The following is a 23,219-nucleotide window of genomic DNA, read 5'->3' on the forward strand; positions in this document are numbered from 1 at the left end:
ACGCAAACACGTCCCGGGATTGATGCCGGGATCGATGCCGGGATGGGGACATAGTAACATTGCCAGTAACATTGCCGGGAACAGTTCCGGAACGGGCGCCCTGAGGCTGTGTGAACAAAAGCCAGGACCAATGCTGTAGGGGTGTGTCGTAGTGATGACGCACGTGCCATCGCACGGGCCTTTCTACAACCTATGCCATGGGGAACGAGCCACTCGGCAAATCCAGTGGCGCTACTGGGGAGTATGGACTCGTCTTCGTGTGACTAAGCTATCAGCAGAACTGACATCTGACGAGAGTTATCACATCCTGACGTCACGTGTCTTAACGGGATGTGTGTGAACGCACTCACAGATTCCGGAAAATCACTGGCAGTGTGAATGAACCAAAATCAAACAATCCCGGGACACATTATCCGTGTATTTTCCGGAATGTCTGTGTGAAAGGGGCTTTGTTGTAACGGGTTAACCATTGTGAGCTGTCACAATGATGCTATCATTCCTGAAGTGATACTGACACCTCCTGGTCATACTAAGTATAGTAGAACGGCTCTGTTTATCTCCCTCATGTCGTTTTACATAAAGCCGCGCATCACATTTAACCTCACAGAAATTTGTATTTCTATTAGGGTTGCATTCTGTGTAAAATAATAATAATAATAATAATAGTAGTAGTAGCCTACTATTGTTTACTCTCTATTATAATGCTGTTAGTATGTAACGACGCTACTACAGTAACCCTGAAGAATTTCACATCGTCACTTCCGTTTGCAAAGAACTGAGAGGATTTGCGTTACCGAGCGACCAAGAGGATTGACAGAAGAGTCTGTGGAGATTATTTGCCATCCGGACATCCATTAAAACACACACACATCGCATTTTGATCATGGAATAAATTTAAATGTGGCCCGTGTGGTTCGGTTCAGCGGTTAAGACGGCATACAGGTTAGTAAAGCAGCGGCAGATGGGTCAAGCATCCTCTTCTCCCCGGTGTGTGTGACACGTAGCTCAGCTGCAGCGGCGCCGAGAAGAGGACGCTTGACCTGCTCCGGCTGAAGCGCGTCATGGCGTCTGTTCACATCACACACAATGTAGCATAAAGTATAATCCATCCCTAACCCCCTTTAGTTAAGGGCGCAGTTTTTACCGATGCCTATATAGTATGCTAGATGTTTTGTGTGTGTTGGCCCCCAGTTTATTGCTTATAGACTGGGCTATAGATTCATCATGCAATGTAGGCTATATTGGTCTTCTAATAAAACGTCATTGTTGATTGTGTAATTATCACTCTTTTATTAATACTTTTACATTATATTATATGTTAAAACATATTTATATTTCAACACATGCTTCACTAAGACTTTTAATATAGTATTTATGTGGTATTAGACACCAGAGTTGGTTTTACTATAGTGATGTAATGTAACCAAAAAATCTAACTGTCTGTCTGTCTGTCTGTCTGTCTGTCTGTCTCTCTATCTGTCTCTGTCTGTCTGGCTGCCTATCTGTCTATCTGTCTGTCTGTCTGTCTATCCGTGTCTGTCTGTCTATCTGTCTCTGTCTATCTATCTATCTATCTGTCTCTGTCTGCCTATCTGTCTGCCTATCTGTCTGTCTATCTGTCTCTGTCTGTCTATCTGTCTGTTTCTGTCTGTCTGTCTATCTTTCTGTCTAGCTGTCTGTCTGTCTAGCTGTCTCTGTATATCTGTCTGTCTCTATCTATCTATCTATCTATCTATCTATCTATCTATCTATCTATCTATCTATCTATCTATCTATCTATCTATCTATCTATCTACCTGTCTGTCTGTCTGTCTGTCTGTCTGTCTGTCTATCTATCTGTCTCTGTCTATCTATCTATTTGTCTCTGTCTGCCTATCTGTCTCTATCTCTCTGTCTATCTGTCTCTGTCTATCTCTATCTCTATATATCTGTTTCTGTCTATCTATCTATCTATCTATCTATCTATCTATCTATCTATCTATCTATCTATCTATCTATCTATCTATCTATCTGTCTGTCTGTCTGTCTGTCTGTCTGTCTATCTGTCTCTGTCTATCTATCTATTTGTCTCTGTCTGCCTATCTGTCTGTCTATCTGTCTCTGTCTATCTATCTATCTATCTATCTATCTATCTATCTATCTATCTATCTATCTGTCTGTCTGTCTGTCTGTCTGTCTATCTGTCTCTGTCTATCTGTCTGTCTGTGTCTATCTGTATCTGTCTGTCAATCTGTCTCTATCTATCTATCTATCTATCTATCTATCTATCTATCTATCTATCTATCTATCTATCTATGTCTGTCTGTCTGTCTGTCTGTCTGTCTGTCTATCTCATCTGCAATGTGTCTTTTTTTGTAGATATCCATCATGACAGACAGTATTTTGAGCAAAGCCGCCACTATGGAAATACCCATCAACAGCAACGGGGACACCAGGACGGCAGAGGATGACAGTCTTGAGCAGGTGTATATCCACTGCCCATCCAACCTACTTTTCATTTCAGGCCCGCAGCTCAGTTACGTCGTGAACCAGACCTGATTGTGATGTGACGTCCTGTTTCTGTTGAAATTGTGTAGCTGGATCTGAAAGGCCTTGAATAGTTGGCTTAATCACACATTAATGAGCCATTGTAAATATGACACTGTTCATTTTAGTTGTGTATTTCAGCATCTTCTCAATGTATCTGTTTCACCATCTTTTTTTTGCACTGTCTTCACATTTTATGTTTTTTCATGTCACAGGGTGCACAGATTGGTGGGAGCTTAGATGAAATTGTAGGCACACTGCCAGTGGCCATGGTGAGGGAGAGTTTGTGGGTGTCCTCGTATGTTGGAGCCCTATTCCCTTTGATTTAGTGTGGTCGATGGTTTGCATAGTTGCACAAATAGTAATCATTGAGCTGTCATGGGGCTTGGGCAAATGTTGGTGCAGGATTTATCACAAACGGGAGCTGTTTACTGGTCAGAAAAGTCAAGCAGAGACATGGAAAGCAGTCATGCAAATATTTTAATGTGCATGTGTTTTATAGTGACTTCTGAATTATTATAATTTTTTTCTTAATAGGGATTCTCTGAACTAAAGAGGTCTGGTTAATCAATGTATTTATCAACCAACTTGGTCAACTTGATAAACCAACTTGAATTGCCACATTTGTTTTTACAACATTTTATAAAAGTGTTAAGGAGAAGGTAAGGATTTAGTATTAATATAAGGCCATATTTTTGAATAGGAATAAGCTTCTAGTCTAAAGCAACATATTTTTGTGTTTAAGTATTTAAACACTATAAAGTAAAAAATAAATATATACAGTGCAATGCATAAGTTAATACAATATAAAGTTGACTGATAAAGTTCCCTTGGCCTTTGGAATTAAAATAGCCCCACATCATCACATAGCATTCACCATACCTAGAGATTGGCATGGTTTTATTTCAGTTAGCCTAATAGCCAGTTTGATTTGCATTGAGAGATGATCTTATGGAAAGTACCCCATGCCAATCTCTAGGTATGGTGAATGCTATGTGATGATGTGGGGCTATTTTAATTCCAAAGGCCAAGGGAACTTTATCAGGATGCATAGTATCCTAAATTTTTTTTAAAAAAAATACTTAAAAATAAAAATCTGCCTGCCTCTATGGGAATTTAACATAGGGGTGTACACACTTATGCACCATGTATTTAAGGAAGAACATTTATTTATTTAGGATACATTATTCATTCACAAAGAAAATTGGTGTCCTTAAAGGTTGGATTTTTCCTAATTTTTTAAATTAAGGCATTAAGTTCAATTTCCAAAATATGATTTTTTATTCCTCTTTTTAGTCAACTTTAGCATGGGTGTCTAAACTTATGCATTGCACTGTATATATAAAATTGTATTTATTTTTTAATTTTATTTTTTACTTTTTTCGACTGTCATCATCCCAGTGTTATTGTGAACTAAAACTATTAAAACTCATTGATAATTTAACAAAACTGAAATAAAATTATATCTAAATATTAGATGAAGAACTCTAACTTGAATAAACATCAACAAATTAGTAATATTGCCTTAGCAACTAAGTACTGAAATTACTAAAACTGTAATAAACATTAAAGTAAAAATAATAAAAATAATAATTAAAAAAATAAAGCCAAAATAACAAAAACTTAAATGAACATAATTACATAATCATAATTACTAAAACAAAGTAAAATTTAAATAAAAACTGGGAAAAAAGCTGATTTAAAATGTTAATAGATATAATAGTATATACCATGAATAATGCTAAAATAGCTCTGCTCCACTCTTTTGAAACCCATTTGTGTTTTCCATTCCCCCCACTTAGTGTGCAGAGTTTGTGCTAAATGTGTTTTCATCTCTGTATTCTGGATTGTAATATACTGTGAAATTAAATCTCATCGCATATAGGACTTGCAGCAGGTGATGGTGTCTGGACCGAACCTGAATGAAACCAGCATTGTGTCTGGAGGCTACGGAGGGGCAGCAGAGGGCATCATACCCACCAGTTCCATCAAAGGTAAAGAGCGCTTAAATAGTTTAAAACGGTGTCCGAATCTGATCTTGATTTGAAGCAGCATCTGAGACATGTGGATAGACTTACATCTCTGGTGACGTATATGTTTAGGACCAGCTGTTCGTTTCAACCCGGAGTATTTTGACAGAAGATGTGGTAACACGCCCAAACCAGGTGTCTATGCATGAGATCTTGACAGGAGATCTTTTTTAGAATCTCTACAGCTTCCCCCCCTCTCTCTCCCTCAGTGTAAAATGTGTTTGTCAGCATTTTAACAGCAAACGTTTGGCTCTTTTCTACAGGGTGCTGAGGACAGTCGCATGGTGGATGCATGTTTGCATATGCAACAGAAACCCCTTGTTTGTTTGTTTGTTTTAAATGGACTGTAAACATATGTTTTGTAACAAATGTTTTTGTGAGCTGAATGTGTTTGAACTGTGAAATACACAGTCATTCTTTAAGTGCTGTTTCTTTATGCTCAGTAACATGGTTGGCCGTAACACATTAACATGGTACTGAAACACATGCCTGAGTACCAAACCTAGCTGACACGGTCAGTGGCGGTCCATGAGGAGTTTCATTTGATTTATTATGTTTAGTTGAATATCCATTCATATATAATACAAATAATTAAATAAATAGAAATTTGGAAACAAAAGTTAATTTAAATTTCATATTAATTAAATGATTATATTTTATATTTATTATAAATTATTATTATATTTTATTTTATATATATATACACTACCATTCAGAAATGTGGGGTCAGTAAGATTTATTTGAAATAAATTAATGCTTTTATTCAGTTAGGATGCATTAAATTGGTCAAAAGTGACAGTAAAAAATGATAATGTTACAAAAGATTTCTGTTTAAAAAAAATGCTGTTATTTTCCTGCTTATTTTTTTATTTTATTCATCAAAGGATCTTATTCATAAAAAATATGTTTTTCACAAAAATATTTTTTAACTGGTTTCAACATTGGTATTAATAAGAAATCTTTCTTAAGCAGCAAATCAGCATATTAGAATAATTTCTAAAGGATCATGTGACACTGAAGACTGAAAATTCAGCTTTGGCATCACAGGAATAAATCACATTCTAAAATATATTACAATTTAAACTATATATATATTTTTTACAATAATACTGTTTTTACAATATTTTTGATCAAATCAAAATTTAAAAAAATCTTACTGACCCCAAACTTTTAAATGGTAGTGTTTATATTAATTTTATTTTATTTACCCCAAATTATAGAATACATTTCTTATGACCGCCACTCTACACAGTCAGTCCTTTAGCAGCAACCTGGTTTGCCATTCATTTTCATCCTCTACTTCCACCTTTTATCACCTTATCATTACCTTTATATAAAGGTATACATTTCCTCTCTTTTGGTTTCCTTGCTCTTATAAACCTCTTAACCTTCACTTTTAAGCATTTAACTCTTATTTTTTTGTGCATAATTCATCATCATAATCTTCAATATTGTTATTGTTTTATGTACATTTTGATAATACCTTCAATGAAATCATTTTTTTCATCAGTTTACTAATCTCAACTACAACACAGTTAATGTTACAGTTATTGTTAATCATCTCTATTACCCCCAAAACACTTAATATTGCAATTTCCTTAATGGTCTTTCAATTAAACTACATCTCCATCTCATTCCTCCACCCCGTCCACTGTTATTCATTCATTTCAGACATCCGCTCCAAATCCAGGGGTATCACTCCCAGCAATTCAGCTGCCAGTCGGATAGCAAACCAGCCAGGACATTACCCAGGTATCCCAGGGCCTCCTCACCCTTTCCTGCCACTGCCAGACACCTTTTTCTTCCAGCCCATAATTAGCAGTCATTACTCATTTACCGTCATCACACCTTTTATTCTTGCCCCGATTCATTTGTCAGCCTCAGAAATATCCGTCTCTAGTCTGATAATGGTGCATTGTAGTAACATTCTTTCTCTGTAATCTTGTTGTGATTACTGTAACCTTATAGACAAAACTGGGTTGTGGTGTTCAAAAGGGTGTTCCTTATATCCAAAATGTCCAATTTGAAATGATATTGTATTTTGGGGTATGGACCGCTATTCATAGTGCATTTTCTACTCTCAGCTCCCAGCATGCACCACAGCAACAGCAACCCAATGATGTCAGAGGAGGCCACAAGAGGAGTAGCTGTAGAGAAATTTGACAGCGTGAAAAAGTGGAGCATTAACACGTACAAGGTAAAAAACCTACCGCATGGAAATAGTAGTTTAATGTTTTATAAGTCTCTTATGCTCACCAAGGTTGCATTTTAGGAAAAATACAATAAAAACAGCAGTATTGTATATTATTATTGCAATTTAAACAGTTTTTAATATATTTTTTAAATGTAATTTATTCTTGTGATGTCAAAGCTGTCATTACTCCAGGCTTCAGTGTCACATGATCCTTCAGAAATCATTCTAATGTGATGATTTGGTTCTCATGAAAGATTTCTTATTATCATCAATGTTGATAAATATTTTTGAGGAAACCGTGATTATTTTTTTTTCAGGGTTCTTTAATGAATAGAAAGTTCAAAGGAACAGCATTTATTTGAATTAAAGATCTTTTGTAACATTATAAATGTTTTTACTGTCACTTTTTGATTTAATGTTCTTTTGCTAAATGAAATTATTTATGTACAGGTATTAGGATTTATGAAAATGTTAGGTAAAGCCATTATGGGATTCATTTGTATCTGCTTCTGTCCTCTCTTCATCAGTGCACAAAACAGATGTTTTCGGAGCGCTTCGGCCGTGGTACGAAGACGGTGGACATGGAGCTTGAGGCTCAGATCGATGTGCTTAGAGAGACTAAGCTGAAGTACGAGTGTATTCTGAGACTAGCACGTGATCTCACCAACCACTTCTACAACATGGTGCAGACTCAGCAGGCTCTTGGGGACACTTTCGCTGATCTTAGCCAGAAATCCCCTGAATTACAGGTACTAATTATTTTTGTGTCCCCTGTTCTGGCTGCAGATGTTGGGCCAATTTATATTTAGTTCCATATTACTACTAGTACTGAATCTTACCTTACCATAGTGTCTTATTTGCCCTTACTTCAACTTAATCCCTTGCAGGATGAGTTTGGCTATAATGCAGAGACACAAAGACTGCTATGCAAGAATGGAGAGACGCTCCTGGGTGCCATCAATTTCTTTGTGTCCAGCATTAATACGCTAGTCAACAAAACCATGGAGGACACGCTCATGACCATCAAGATGTATGAGAATGCAAGGTATCAAAAGTTTGATGTTAAGGAGTTACATCATCAACTTCATGAGTAAATGAGTGAAAGTATTATTAGCTGCTTAAAGGGATAGTTCACCCAAAAATGACCCTCAAGCCATTCTAGGTGTATATGACTTTCTTCTTTCAGCCAAACACAATCGGAGTTATACTAAAAAATGATTCTGTCTCTTCCACTGCTGGAGCAGTGAATAGTTACTGAGATTTTGAAGCCCAGAAAAGTGCATCCATCCATCATAAAAGTAATCCATACGGCTCCAGGGGGTTAATAAAGGCCTTCTGAAGTGAAGCGATGCAACTTTATAAACTAATCATTAGCTTCTGGTAACGTTCTCGTGCGTTCACGAGTCGAGTTCCTGCGTATGACGTAGGATGTAGGAGTAGCATAAGCTTAGGTGAGAGTAGACGCCTCTCGTTTAAACAAATAGGGCTGGGCAACAAACTCAATTTTCTCCGACATTTCTCTTTAAAAATTATTGTTTCTAATTCGTGACCGGTGATTTGTTTTGCTCTATCCTCTACACTTCCACGTTTGTCAAGATGTCATGTGTTGGGTCAGAGTTCACTCTTCCGCCGGAACTAGACTCGCGTCCATGCGTTACCAGAAGCCAGTGATTACAGTTTCTAAAGTTATAAATATGGATATTTTTACAAAAACACTTCAGAAGGCCTTTATTAAACCCCTGGAGCCATATGGATTACTTTTATGATGGATGAATGCACTTTTTTGGGGGGCTTCAAAATCTATTCTATTCTATTACTACTACTATTCACTCCCATTATGAAGCTTGAAAGAGCCAGGATATTGTTTTTAATATAACTCCGATTGTGTTTGGCTGAAAGAAGAAAGTCATACACACCTAGGATGGCTTGAGGGTGAGTAAATTATGGGATAATTTTTATTTTTGGGTGAACTAACGCTTTAAATAAGTTTTGATTCGGACTGCCAAAAAAAGTCAGCAAAATAAATATATGATATATAGATAGCTTAGAGCTTAGACAAATCAATCACATGTATCTAAATTAGCTGAGAAACCCCCCTAAATGTAGATAGGTCAAAGACTTAGTGTGGATGACAAGTATCGGAAAGGCATTACAAAAAGGGCAATTAGAAGTCAAAGTGTTGCTTTATTTCCTCATCATTGAAAATAAGCATATTCCTAGATCCAGTCCAGTCCACAGCAATTCATTGTGCAATTGAGTTTGTCAATCTGTATTCAGATTCTGGCGTTTGCGTCATGTGTCATGTGTCACGTCAACACGTCATGTTTTTTTTTTTTTTCACATCTTGCATCATAAGCATCACATTTTAAGCCAACCTGTTCAACCTTTAATGTGTTTTTTTTTTTTTTTGCTTGTTTTTTTAAATAAAAGGGATAGCCTAGTTCACCCAAAAATTCTGTCATTATTTACTGTAGATACTACCTTACAAAGACGTTCTTTCTTATGTGGAACATAAAAGAAGGTATTTTACATGAAATGTCTCATTGTTTTGTGTCCACACAATGGAAGTCCAAAACTATTTTATACATACCGGTTTGGAACAACATGATGGTGAGTAAATGATGACAGAAATTCTAATTGACAGCTCTAGTTATGATGTCAAGTGATTCACAGCCTGTACCTCTAGGAGGTTTCCTGAATATGTCTTCTTTTTTTTAGCCTAGGATTAGTTTTATAGATTTTCTGAACCAGTTTATACTAGTAAATAAATATGTTTTCGTTTTAGACTGGAATTCGATGCCTACAGGACAGACCTGGAGGAGTTGAGCGCGGGTCCGCGGGACGCTGCGGCCATGATGCGCATTGAGATGGCTCAACAGCAGTACCAGATCCAGAAAGACAAATATGAACGACTGCGCAGTGATGTCACCATCAAACTCAAGTTCTTGGATGAGAATAAGGTACCATGTTGAAATCCATGGATTTCACATGTTGTGTTTCATACGTCAGAGGAACTCCTGGCTTTTGACATAGTTTCTTCAGATTTCTGTTTGTTTATTTCCAGGTAAAGGTGATGCACAAACAACTCCTACTGTTTCATAATGCTATCTCGGCATATTTCGCTGGAAATCAGCAGCAGCTGGAACAGACTCTCAGACAGTTCAACGTGAAGTTGAAGCCACCGGGTTCTGACAAGCCGTCGTGGCTTGAGGAACAGTAATCACTTTGTCAATGTAAAGAGACACTCAAACATGGAAACCTGAAAATAGATGGATGGCGATGTAAAGAGATGCATTATATGTGATTTGTATGAATGATTAAGACAAGAGAAGTGGATGTTTTTATTTTGCCAAACCCTGGAAAATGTTCCGTTTTATTTAAAGCCAGAAAAATCTTCCGATGAATATTGATTTGACTAACCGTGGTAATGCTTTACAGCTGCCTTAACTTACTTTTAGGTATAGTGTATGGGCTGTTTAAAGTAAAATGACATGGAACAAATCATTCACTCTCTGTAAAAACATTCACATTTGATGAGGCATTCATAGTCATATTCACAAAACTGTCATACTCCCCTCCCAGGCCAGTTTATATATTTTGTTTTATCTTGATAGAATAGAGCTGAAAGGAATGAATGTTGTGCTTGTGCGTTTGTTTTTAATGTAAGGTCATTTGGGGGAGGATTACGTCAAGGAATAAGAAAGGAAAATTGCTCACGGTATGTGTCATAAGAAGGTTAATATATTTATATTATGTAAATTGTGAAGTCCCACATATGAAATTAAAACACATTTGAAGGCGATAGAATCTTATGAGTATGTATTGTGATGTTTATCGTGTCTTGCATGTGTGTCTTTTGCTTTTTCTGCCACAAGCAGCAAGTTTCTCTGCCGGGCTGGCAGCAAATGCCACTAGTCTACTGCCAGCCAGGAAAGACTTAACCGCTTTTCCTGGATTGGATTGTTATTCCCTTGGCTCTTTACTCAAATAAGAGTAAAGGGCTTGGTTTTGGTTTCACTGTGGTAATCAATTTGGATCAGGCATTTTTTTTCTTGGAAGAAATGGTGTGCTTTTGCTTTAACAATAATTTGTTACGTTTGCAAGTAGATTTTTTATCCGTGTTACACAATTTGAATATTGATTCAGCAACCATGCCTGGTATTTTATCTTCTTAAAATGCTCACAACCCATTTTTTGAGGGTCTGTTTCGACAGAGGTCTTTTCTAATAGACTAATATTGACTAGATTGTTAAAATCAATCCAGTCCTATATACTGTACATTTTCCCCACAAATGTGTGTAGTAATATTGACATTACCTGATTTTTAACTTTGTTTTAATCAAGTCAAAAATATTTAATATGACTGAATTGCTCAGGTTGTCTTCTGAAATTATATAAAAATGTCTCGTCACCCCAGTTAAAGCATTTGTTTTCGTTGTTCGTGTGTTAAATGAACACCTATTTTTTTAATTTACAATGCAATTTCTGCACTGTAAAAAGTGACCAGTTGACTTAAATTGAGGAAATCCATTGCCTTACAATTACTAAGTAAATAAACTTCATGTGTAAAAAACTAAAAAAATAAAAAGTTATGTGGAATTGTCAAGTTCACATAACTTAATTTTTCAATTACGCATGAAGGTTATTTACTTAATAATTTTAATTAAACGGATTTCCTCACTTTTTTAAGTTAAATCAACTGATTGCTTTTTACAGTGTGTGCAAATCATTCATATTTAATAAGGTAAACAGTGAGTCATATTATGATTGGTTGTCTGTTGTTAAAAAACTTAAAATTATAACCTGATTGTTTTCACTAACTTTCTGTAAAGACATTTACATTTAATGAGTCATTCATAGTCATATTCAGAAAATTGTCCAGTGAGCACCTCCCAGGCAGTTTTGATAGAAAAGAGCTCATGAAAGGAATTAATGTTGTGCTTGTGCGTTTGTTTTTAACGTAAAGTCGTTGCCTCTTGGCTCCGTAATTCGGGTTAATCCATTATATTTTACCCATGGTCCATGGTGAAAGCGGTACTAAACCCTTTTAAAAATTATCAGTGTAAAACGGCCTTTATTCTGAGTTTAAGAAAACGCGGGAATGCTAAAACAAATTTAATGGAAGCTTTAATTCTAACGGTAGTTGCTGTTATTGTCTGTTAATGTAGGCGGATCAATACCTATTCATGCGGTACTTCTATGATATTTGAACAATCATAACACGTGGATTACGTCTGAAACAAGCGCTGACGAGTTCTGGGCGTGAGCGACAGGTAAGAGAGCAGATTGCAACATCACACTTCCGCAGAGAGGGTATACAGTAACCAACAGTCCCGTGGGACAGAGTAGCCAACTATGGAGCATGCTCTTCTGGAGTATATAGCCAAAGTAAATTCGGATATTGTCAGACAGTTCTGTTGGTAGACGCCTGGCGACCTCTCAAACGAGTAAGTAAAATATTTTTATAGGCCTACTACGTTGTTACCATGAGAAAACCATAGACATTAAAAATACCATGGATATCCAAGTTGTTTTCCACACCACGGACAGTTATTGTAATACTCTACAATACCATTAAAGTACTATGATAAAACTGAGAGAAGGACATGCGAATATGGCATTACCTAGGGTACAAAACTGTTGTACAGTTTTTTTTAAGATTCAAAAGTTTCTCAAGAAATTATGGTAGGCTTTATGGTAAACTAACTAAACTAGTTGTAGTACCATACAAATATGTAGATGTAATTTTGTTTACATGCGTGTACCATGTTACTTCTGCGTAAATGTCTAGCAAATTTAGATTTTGACAAATGTAGAGGTCATGTAAACTTTTGTAAACCTATTAGATATTTTTCACTGTCCTGGTTTTGGCTATACTCACCAGTGCTTATCACCTACAGTTTCTCGGTTAACTTCCCTATTACACAAATCCTTCCTTTTTCAGTTAAATGACAGCAGATAGTAGACATACAAACATATGGTTTCCTTTTCTGTCCTTTCTTTAAAGGGATGATGCAGCAGTATCTTTGCAAGTGACATCCAAACCATGATACCACCACCACCGCCACCACCTCCTCCTCCTCCTCCTCCTCCTCCACCCCCTGCCCTCTTCCCTAGTGGAGGCCCGTTTTCCAGAGGGACGACACGGGCCTCTACAATGCGTAATTTTAATTGGGAGGCCATACCAAAGGACACTGTGATAGGCAAACATAACATATGGACGGCTAAAAAGAGCAGGGATTTCGAGTTGGACACCAAAGGTATGGAGGAGCTGTTCAGCCGCAGTGACCAGAAGAAGGTCAAGGCCACAACTCGCAGCAGTGTACGCCAGTCCCTAAGCAAGGCCCCAGGACCTGAAATGGTGAGTTTAGGTGGGATGTGCTAGAAAAGACGTTTTGTGTCTGCAGGCTTACAGTAAATGGGTGTTTCCAGACTCATCTACTCAGAGAGATTTACATATGCTTTCATCAAGCTTGTCACTAGGGTAGGCTTTGTGACTGTCTCAGGTCAGGTCAGAAACACTGTAGCCTAAAGATGACTTAGTTAGTTGTAACCTCACTAAATTTGATATAGGCTAATCTGTTGATTTTGGGATCTTTGAATGCTTCTATAGTAATGATTACAGAGCTGAAGGTGATTTCAAGCATCTCATATTCTCATGCCGAATGCATGAGGTATCCTAATTGCTAGTTTTGCATAAACCGTTTCTTCATGGTCAGTTATCTTCCATGTAGTGTACTATCGTAGTATTTCTATCTATTTCTCTATAAAACTGCAGTTGTTACAATACGGAGCTACTTTTAACCCTTACCTAACCCATTTATTTATTTATTTATGAGGAAAACAGCTTATAAATCAGACAGAATGCTGCTTTTTGAAAATGCAGGCTAATGCAGAAAGTTTTCTCTGAGGGTTGTGTTTAGGAGTTGGTTTAGGTTCAGGGGATATAATGTACAGTTTGTACAGTGTAAAAATCATTGTCTATGGAAAGTCCCCTTGTTGACCCAATATAAAACCTAACATACTTACGTGTGTGTAAAAGAAAGTTATTTATTGTTATTTTTATATTACTAAATTAACCAGGTTTATGGCTAATGTGGACCAATTTACAATTTTTGTCGTTATCATTTCACTCTTTGGTAATTTAAGTTCTTTTCATAATAAATTCTAGGTTATGTTATGACATTTATAGTCAGAAAACATGTTTAAAAACTGGCTTTACTTCTGCAAAGTCACATGATACTGAACTAATCAATAACTAACACTAATGTCAGATAGATAAGTGGAAAAGAAAAGTTTACCAAAAGGAAATTCAAATGACAGTATGATTTTAAAATGACTGCTGCTTTCTTTTTTTTACATTTTTCATTGTTGTAATCTTGATTTGTCATGCTGTGGCCCACAGTCAAAAACAAAAAAAACATCCTAGCACTGTAACTAGATTTGAAGTAACTTTCTCTTTCAAGTAATGCTTACAGTCATTCATAAGACAATACTGTGGCATTTATGGATGCCACTTGACTATGTTTGTCGTTTGATCTGAACCCTTTTCAAAGGTGGAGGGATTTCGTCTTTTCTGTAAGTGTTTACATAAGGTGGACTCCACCTATATTGAATAGCGAACATTTCAAAAACACTGTGATGCAGAACATCTAATTTTACAAATGCTGAATCACATCATTGCAATGTTCAGTTGATTATTTTTAATGCAAGAAATTAATAGGCAGGGTTGTTGGTGTTCTTAAATCATCATTAGTTTTTCATAGTTAAACTGATTAAACACATCAGGGTGGAGTAACTACCTGATACAATCTGTTTACATTTATGTTTGTTAATGGTGTAATATACATAATAAGCAATCAGTCTAATAACTGTGTTTGTCAAGCCATGTCCATATAATTGGCTTTTTTTCCCTTGCCAGGTGTCCATTCTCAACTCCAAGAAGAACATGAACATTGGTATCTTCCTCAAGCAGTTCAGAAGGTGAGTGTACCACAAGGGAGTATTAAGAAAAGCTCTCCATTTCGTCAGCAGATCTTAGGGTGGAAACGCTTAGTAGTCAAATGATGCATTGCTCACATGTCTCTGCAAGCCAAATGAATTTTCCCTGACAACATCAGTCCAGGCATATCTTTTCTACCGGAGTACAAACATGGAGATAAGATGAGCCTTGCAGCAGTTCCCTTAATCATGCAGTATTTCTCCTCAGATATTGATTAGTTGATTGTGACAGTTTAACTTTGACATGTTAATGAACACATCAGTTCTATAGTGCTACAGCTAGAGCTTGTGATACCAGTTTGGTGTGCTTGGTTATCTTGAGAAAAAAAAAAAAAAAAAAAAAAGCAAGATGGGGCTTGTCTATCCTAGGTATTTTTTATGCTTGGCCAAGAAGAGGAGATTAAGAGTGTATGGCAACCAGAACAAGGTGAAGTATGACTCACAGTGTGGAAGTACATGTGTTGAACACTTCCTCTATACCGTTCTTACAGATGGACCGCTTGATGTGTCGTTTGTTTTGGAGAATGTCAAATTGAGTTTTACAATGTAATCAGTCTATTTAAAGGTGAAGTGTGTCTGTGCTATTAGCAGTGAAAGTATTAATTGTTTTCAAACTAGTTATTCCCCCAGCTGTCATTGGTTGGACAAACAGGTAGTCCCACCACCAAACTCACGCCATTGGTTGAGTCATTGTTGCTGTGTTCGGCTGCTCAAACAAATAGAGCAATGTTGACACGCCACAGAAAATTAACCTTCAAATATATTATAGTTGTCACGCACATTAAACTGGCATAGGAGACGGTAAGGGATAGTTCACCCAAAAAAATGTATTCTGTCCTAATTTACTCACCCTCATGTTGTTGCAAACCTGTTTGATCAAACAGTTTTGGTTCCCATTGAGATCCATACAATGGAAGTCAATGAGAACCGAACTGTTTGGTATATATCATCTTTTGTGTGAAGAAAGGAAGTCATACAGGGTTGAAACAACACGAAGGTGAGTAAATGATAGCCTGGTAATACCAAACTTTGCTAGTTCGCTTTGCTTCGTAGACAGAGTCTGGCATGGCATAATTGAAAAGCGTTTTCTTTCTCGCGGGGAGGCGCTTGTCTGAAGTTTAAAATCATTGGTTACCCGTAAGCCAATCACATAACGTTTGGTTATGGCGCGTGTTATGCGCATGCTCAGCTGCATCTAACTTCCACTGTAAACACATGTATGATGCGAAAACAAAACCATCGAGCGAAATACCGGAGTGAACATGGCTGTGAACGACTTTTGCAGATTATGTGAAGTAAATCTACGCATCCACGGTACAATCAGTGTCTACGTCACGGCTCTCAGCCCGCCCTCTGTTCGTTGATTGGCCGGCTGTTTTCAGGCCAGAGGAAAATGGAAAGCTATTACGCTGTCTCAGACTGAGTACAGAAGCGAAATGAAATTGAGCGGAAGTAAGAAGTCTGACGTAGTCAGGCTAAGTAAATGATGCCCCCAAAATAAAATCAAAAGCTGATGCATATAATAAAACTATTTATTTTATTATGTTGTTTTATTTTTTTTATTTTCATAAGTTCATAAGGAAGCCTGGGGATTACTATATCATATTGGTAGAGCCCCACTTCCAGTGAATCTTTGGGAAATCTGAGATTTTGTAACTCCAACTCAAATAGTCTGTGGTCCTGATCTATAATTTTACCACATCTTGCTCTAACTTTCTCCTCAGGCCAGTGAGTGAAATGATTGACGACATTATCAGCGGCAGAGGAGAAAGATTTGGTACTGGGAAACTGAAGGAGTTGTGCAAACTACTGCCAGAGGATGGAGAGGTGGGTGTAAAATCTGATTAGAGCCTCAGTTACACTCACTGAGCAATTCCAAAAAGGCATTTTAATAAAAGTTTTTGTACTGTAGACCAGAATAAGAATATTTTATGTAGCACTTTCATTTGAAACGCAAACCTAAAAGCTTGTTGCTATGCATTATGTTTCTTCTTTCATTAGGTGCGTCAGCTTCTTGATTTTAAAGGAGACTATGCAACTTTATCTGAACCAGATCGGTTCATGGTACAACTTGTCAAAGTTCCTTGGTGGGTATATACAGCCACACAAAGACAAATACACACTTAACACGATTGTACACAGAGCTCTTTCGATACAGTAATTTTTGGATATGCCATCATGATTATTTTTATTTGTTTGCTCTTCCTCTAGCTATGAGGAACGATTGAACGGTTTAGTACTCAAAGAGGAATTCTCCCATTTTGTGGATGAGGTGAATCACTCTATTGCAGTTATGACCTCTGCTGGACAAGGTAAGATTGTAAATTACAACAAATTACTACCTATTGTAAAGTACTACCATAAACATGTCAACATGCCCTCTTCCCTATTTGAAGCAAAAAAAAATATATATATATATATGTATAATTATAGTTATTTTGTCAACAGACAGTTATACTTGACTTTGGTGTAGACGCTTCAAATTAAATATATTTATATTATAAGAGCTAGTCATGGTTATTAATTATTATTTCTGTTTAAATCAACTTTAAAAATACTCTTATACTATATGATCCTCATAGTTCCTTAAAGCATGACTAACTGTATGGGTTTGATTCCCAGGAAACTTGAGTTGCTTTGTTTATTAGTGCAATTACAAGGATGTGACTAGGTTTGATTTGTTTTATTTCACCTAACCCATGTATGAAATTATTTCCAGAGCTGTTGGAATGTGCGGATCTACATTCAGTCATTCGACTAGTCTTGGAAACAGGGAACTACATGAACTCTGTGAGTATAATCATACCACTGTATTTTATTACGATTGTTGAAAATGATTAAAGTTGGTTAACCTCAAAACACCACTGCACATTTGTGTGTTTACACTGTCATGAGATCCTAATCGTTCTGCCCCCACTTCCACCAGGGAGGGTACGCTGGCAGCGCGGTGGGATTCCGGATAACGTCTCTTCTCAAACTAGCGGATACCAAAGCCAACAAGCCTGGAATGAACCTCATGCACTATGTTGTGATGGTAGCAATGATGTTTAATATTATACTGTGGTGCCAGAGCCACATAAGACACACAGCTTTATTTCCATGTTAATTCTTTTCTCATGTGTCTGTTACCACAGCAAGCCCAGAAGATAGATGCATCGCTGCTGAAGTTCCCAGAGAAACTACAGAACATTGGAGATGCAGCAAGGTAGGCCACACATCGCTGTTTGAAATATTGCACTTCCCTATAATTATTTTGTCTGATTAATTTAATATAAAAATGCACACAGACACACTACAAAAATCTGTTAAAAAACTTTAACAATAAAGGCAGCATTTTAACCAGTGATATTTTAGTACTTATTAATCATTTGAATTAGCTTTTTTTTCTTTCTATTTTCAGTGTTCATTTTAATTTGAGTTTGTTTTAGTAATTTTGTTGTCTTTCTCATTTTTATGTTTATTTTAAATATTTCTGTTTAGCTTTCATTTATTTTTATTTTATTTTAGTACTTTAACTAACTTACAGTAAGTTGCCAAAGCAACATTTCTAATTAGTTTTTCATTTAATATTTATTTTATTTTGTTTCAGCTTTATTTCAGTTAAGAAACATTTTTTTTTTATACATTTAGTTTTAGTTTACTATACCAATTCTACCTATAAAATGTGTTATATGTGATTCTCGGTACTGTTATATGGAATTCTAGTACTTAACTATTGTGAGTCTTATATCTTAATTTATTGAAGTTAGAATCTCAACCTTGCTTTAGCAAAGTCTTTCAATAAATCTGTGAAGGTTCAGTTATTGTGCTCAGTACTAAATTGCTCTGAAAATGCAAAAGAAGAGTGAAATATATTGTCTGTCTTCCTCAATACAGGATTCATAAACAGGAAATTGAGTCTGATTTCCAAAAGGAAGTGAGCAAAGTCCAGGTGTCGAAGCAGAATGCTGGTAAACATCCAGATCTTGAAGAACAGATGAGGGATTTTCTGCTGGTGAGGCATTTTATATTTCTCACAATTCCTTTGTTAGAACCTATTTAGTCTATCTCTGAATGTGAGTGTAACAAGGTTAAATGTTGTGGGAAGAAGGAGGCGGGAACCGGCGAACATTCAAACACATTTTAATGATACAAATAAAACAAATACAAAACGAAAGTAAAAGACATCAGCCCCTCACGGATGACTGCTGTCACAATAAAACAAAACTCAACACAAGTTCAGGCCTGTCCTCTCTCGATCGCCACTGTCATCACTCCCCCTTTATGCTTCTGCTCCTCCGTGAGAGATACGAGACCAGTACGCTCATCAGTAATCACGCCACCGGCCTCGTGCCGCTCTCTCACGGCCCTCTGCCTCATCCTGCTCGCCACAGTGAGCATGCAATTTTTTTTGTTCAAAGTCTTTTGGTGTGGTTACATACCATTGAGCCTTTTGACTACTGAAGTGCTGACATCCACATAAACATTAGCGCATTTCCCTGATTGCATGAAATGTTAATGTGTTAAATAAGAAGTATCACATCAGAACAGCAGCTTCTTCCATTTGTCTTTTCTTCTTTTTTAGAATGCAGAAACCAGGTTAAATGAGACCGAGACAGCCTTCAAGACCCTTTCTGCTGTGAGTGATTCGGTAGCAGAGTATTTCTGTGAGGACCCCACTCAGTTCAAACTAGAGGATTGTTGCTCCATTTTCTACTCTTTCTGTGAGAAGTTCAAACGAGCAGTTCAGGTAATTCTCTAACCATACATTGTAGGTGCTCTAGTCTAAGAAGCAGTCTTAGCCAGGTTTTTTTTACACGTTAAGAAATCAATAGGACTTCTGCAAAACATGTTTGAAATGATGCACAGTGGGCGGGGTCCAAAAGTCTGAGACCACGTTGAAAATGCAGTTTAAACCTGGAAATGTTTTTAAAAAAACAATTCATCAAAGATAAGTTTTAGCATAAAATGAAGGAGAAATGCAACACACTACTGTTCAAAAGTTTGGGATCAAAATTCTAATAATCATCCTAATAATAACACTAATTTGGTGCTCATGAAACATTTATTATTAATATTATCAATGTTGAAAACAGTTGTACTGGTTTATATTCTTTTTAAAGAAATTGGTACGTTAATTCAGCAAGGACACATTAAATTGATTAAAAGTGACAGTTAAGATTTCTGTCTGTAATGAATGCTGTTCTTTTGAACTTTCTTTTTTTTATCAAATAATCTTTAAAAAAAATTATCACAGTTCAATATTAAGCAGTTCAACGCAGTTCAACTTGAGCATCAAATCAGAATGATTTCTGAAGGATCATGTGACACTGAAGACTGAACTAATGATGCAGATGCATCACAGAAATAACGGACATTTTAAAAGTTAAATGGTAATAATATTTTATGGTTTTACTGTTTTTGCTGTACTTTTTGATTAAATAAATGCAGCCTCTGTGAGCATAAGAGACTTATTTCAAAAACATTGAAAAGTCTTACAGATCCAAAACTTTTGAATGGTAGTGTATTTACCTGTTATGCTGCATCAACAGCAATGTGTGTGAGTATAAGAATCAGGGTCACTCATTTTGGCAAACAAATAATAATAAAAAGTAAAAAAAACATTTGAGCATATCTGTAAATGTAACCTCTTCAAATGAGATAATATTTTTTTTATGCTCATCATTTTTATTTTTTATTATTTGTTTGCCAAAATGAGTGACCCTGATTCTTATACTTATATATAAATATATGTGTGTGTATGTATATAAATAAATAAATATTAAATATTGTTTACCTATTTAATTATTGTTACCCAATTTGATTTTTTTTTTATTTTTTTTTTTTTAGATGATTTTTAAAAATTTGCTTAAATATTGTCAATTAAATTAAATTATCACAGACATCTGTAAAAAAATATTGTTTATCCTCCTTGACCAGATAAAAGAAAGCTTCTTGAATCACATAAATCACTTCTCTATCATCTTTCTGCCATAGGAGAACCTTGAACGAGACATGTTGGATGTGAGGCGCAGGCTGCGAGAGCGCACTCAGATTGCTGCTAAGCGACGCTCCACCGCCACCTGCTCATCACGAGACAAAGACATTGAAGGAGATGCTCTGGAGTCCATCCTACAGAGGTTCAACAGTCGGCAATCCCGCCGTAGAGCTGGGACCGGTTCACCCACGCTGGAGAGTCTGACTGAGACCCCCTTGAAGAAGAACCACCCCGTTGACAACAAAGAGGTTAAGAGGGACAGCTGGATCAAAAGTGTCATGCAATCCTCCTTGATCAAGGAGAGCTTTGATAAGGAAGAGACGCCCAATCACCCAGAGGTTATAATCTCAAGCCCGGTGCAGGAAAGTGCCGGTACCAGTTCCTCATCAGATCAGCGAGTCTCCGTGTCTTCGGAGCAGGAGGAGGAAGATGCCCAGTCCGAGAAAGAAGTGCAGAATATGAGAGAGGTGTCACGGAAAGTTTTACAATACCAGTCCAGTCGAAGTAGTATGTCATCCGCCGAGGCCCTGTCGCCGATCCTGTCTCCCAGGCAGACGTTCTTCCAGGAGGACAGAAGACAGCTGCTGATCATGGCCATAGAAGAAAACACTTCTAAATCCAGCCCTCTGCTGCAGAACAGCCAGATCATCAATCGCCGGCACACAATCGCACTTCCTGAGGCCAAATGTGCAAGTACCAGCCAAGAGGACCTGTTTGTGCCCTGTGATGTGGATGCATCTCCGGCTCCCTCTATAGGTGTTATTGGAAAAGGGAAATCTGTGGATTGTAATATGCTCACTGTTCAACGAAACTCTTTAAAGATTGATAAAGATTCTGAAGCAAAGCCTCTTAATTCTCTAGAAGAATCACAATCAGTTAACTTATCACAGTCACAATCAGCCGAGCCAGAAGCAAAGACTGAAGAGACGGTGCCGAGCTTGCCATTTGGTACTGGCAAAAGAAACAGCCTAACAACATCACTTAAAAGCACTAAAGAGGGCTTCAGCTTTATGTCTTTATTTAAGCGCTGGCGTGAGAAAGACAAATCAAAAGAGCTTGATTCTGACAGTGTGGACCCGTGATATTAAAAAAAAAAACCATTGCTGTCTATTTATTCAGACTTTCATGCTGAGTGTCATGCTGCATTTAAGGAAAACAAGCTTGGTGCTTTGTCAGTGTTTGCTTGTTAAAACAGTGAATGGACATTTATTTCCACGCCTTCTATAAATAACGCACATGCAATGGCATCCAAAAAACACAATGAATTTAAATATAGTGTTGAGATCAGTGGAAAATAAGGTCGTTTATCTGCAGTGCTCTTTATGTAACACAAGGGGGCAGTACATATGGCATTACATTTCCATGGCGAGACAGTTTCTGTATCTGCAAAAATGAACCAGGCACAGTTATGCATGACTCTGACTATGAGTAATTATTCTCTTAGTTTAGTTTATACACTGACCAATCAAAATACAATTAAGTTGGTAAATGTGGTTGTAATGCACCACATAAAATCGAGAAGAGAGTTCATGTAATTTGTGGTTTTCAGAGCTCCGGATATTTAAGAAGGCCTTTTATTTGAGTCGTTCCAGAGCACAAGCTGATAAAACCTCTGCTTTTGATTCTCAATATGAGATTGCAAGAACATTTAGAGACCATGTTCCAGTTAGGAGTTGCTCACACACTTAGATGCTCGAGTGCATTTTTATATGATGCTGTTTGTCCTGTTTTCAGGCAAAATATATTTATCATTTTTTATGTTACGTAGTTACTCTTGACCTCAACAACATCTCCTGTGCTACCTGATGCAGTCATACATGGTATTTCATGTTTTTTGTCCACTGAGCTTCTGGAGTAAAGAGGAACAAGAAGAAGCTTTATCCTTGATTAACACATTGAAGGCTTAGTTAGGGAGAATAGATAACGTCATGGGCTCCTGATAGGTCCTCTTTAGTGCTTTCTAGAAAAGCCTGAGACCCTGTCGGGTGGAGATTTGGGGTGGGGGGTGTTTGGGTGATTGTGTGAGTGAATCATCCTCATCAGTCTCACAGAACTGAGAATAAAGGGTCAAGCACTGATTGAATGTCACAACATGCTATGGTTATAGTCCAGTTCATCCTGAAAATGGCTTATTAGATTGTGTTGGTCAGGTTTTGTGGCTAATAAGTGTGATTTCATGCTGTTACAGTGCATGTCTAAAAGCTGTTTATCACAGACACTTACCATGAGTTGTTTAGAGATGTATTTAATTTCTTTGAATATATTATAATAAACAGTTTATAAATGTAATGACAGAAATGATAGGTCTATTTCAGTATAACAAACAAACAAATGTATTAAATTATTATTATTATTATATGAAACGGAATTATAATTAATCATTATTTAATATATTGGTTGGAAGTACAATATAAAATCAATAATGCTCATTTTCGTCACACTTTAAATGATATAAAAATGTCTTCACTATATGATGCACATGATAGGCAAA

At 36.8% G+C, this 23,219-nt stretch overlaps 2 protein-coding genes across 9 annotated transcripts; both read left to right on the forward strand.

Annotated features, from left to right (window-relative positions):
• Window positions 1-540: 540 nt before the first annotated feature.
• On the forward strand, window positions 541-10,562 carry arfip2a (ADP-ribosylation factor interacting protein 2a). Of its 8 annotated transcripts, XM_084418715.1 has the most exons (11): window positions 772-942; window positions 2,359-2,463; window positions 2,742-2,798; window positions 4,412-4,520; window positions 4,629-4,691; window positions 6,228-6,308; window positions 6,641-6,753; window positions 7,278-7,499; window positions 7,638-7,795; window positions 9,536-9,710; window positions 9,815-10,562. In XM_084418715.1, exons 2-11 carry the CDS (start codon window positions 2,368-2,370, stop codon window positions 9,968-9,970), a joined length of 1,230 nt encoding a protein of 409 aa, XP_084274841.1. In that variant the 5' UTR covers window positions 772-942; window positions 2,359-2,367; the 3' UTR covers window positions 9,971-10,562. The 8 variants fall into 8 exon arrangements, with proteins under 8 accessions (XP_084274848.1, XP_084274845.1, XP_084274843.1 ...); XM_084418717.1 differs by lacking the exon at window positions 4,629-4,691 and having other exon boundaries at window positions 758-942; XM_084418716.1 differs by lacking the exon at window positions 2,742-2,798 and having other exon boundaries at window positions 762-942.
• A 1,492-nt stretch (window positions 10,563-12,054) lies between these two features.
• On the forward strand, window positions 12,055-22,817 carry fhdc4 (FH2 domain containing 4). Its single transcript, XM_084418047.1, has 12 exons — window positions 12,055-12,197; window positions 12,758-13,111; window positions 14,672-14,733; window positions 16,476-16,578; window positions 16,753-16,838; window positions 16,963-17,063; window positions 17,471-17,541; window positions 17,678-17,785; window positions 17,886-17,956; window positions 18,628-18,745; window positions 19,316-19,480; window positions 20,728-22,817. Exons 2-12 carry the CDS (start codon window positions 12,797-12,799, stop codon window positions 21,808-21,810), a joined length of 2,283 nt encoding a protein of 760 aa, XP_084274173.1. The 5' UTR covers window positions 12,055-12,197; window positions 12,758-12,796; the 3' UTR covers window positions 21,811-22,817.
• Window positions 22,818-23,219: the final 402 nt, after the last annotated feature.

Source organism: Rutilus rutilus (genome assembly GCF_951802725.1).
Source record: "Rutilus rutilus genome assembly, chromosome: 9".
NCBI classification, from domain to species: domain Eukaryota; kingdom Metazoa; phylum Chordata; class Actinopteri; order Cypriniformes; family Leuciscidae; genus Rutilus; species Rutilus rutilus.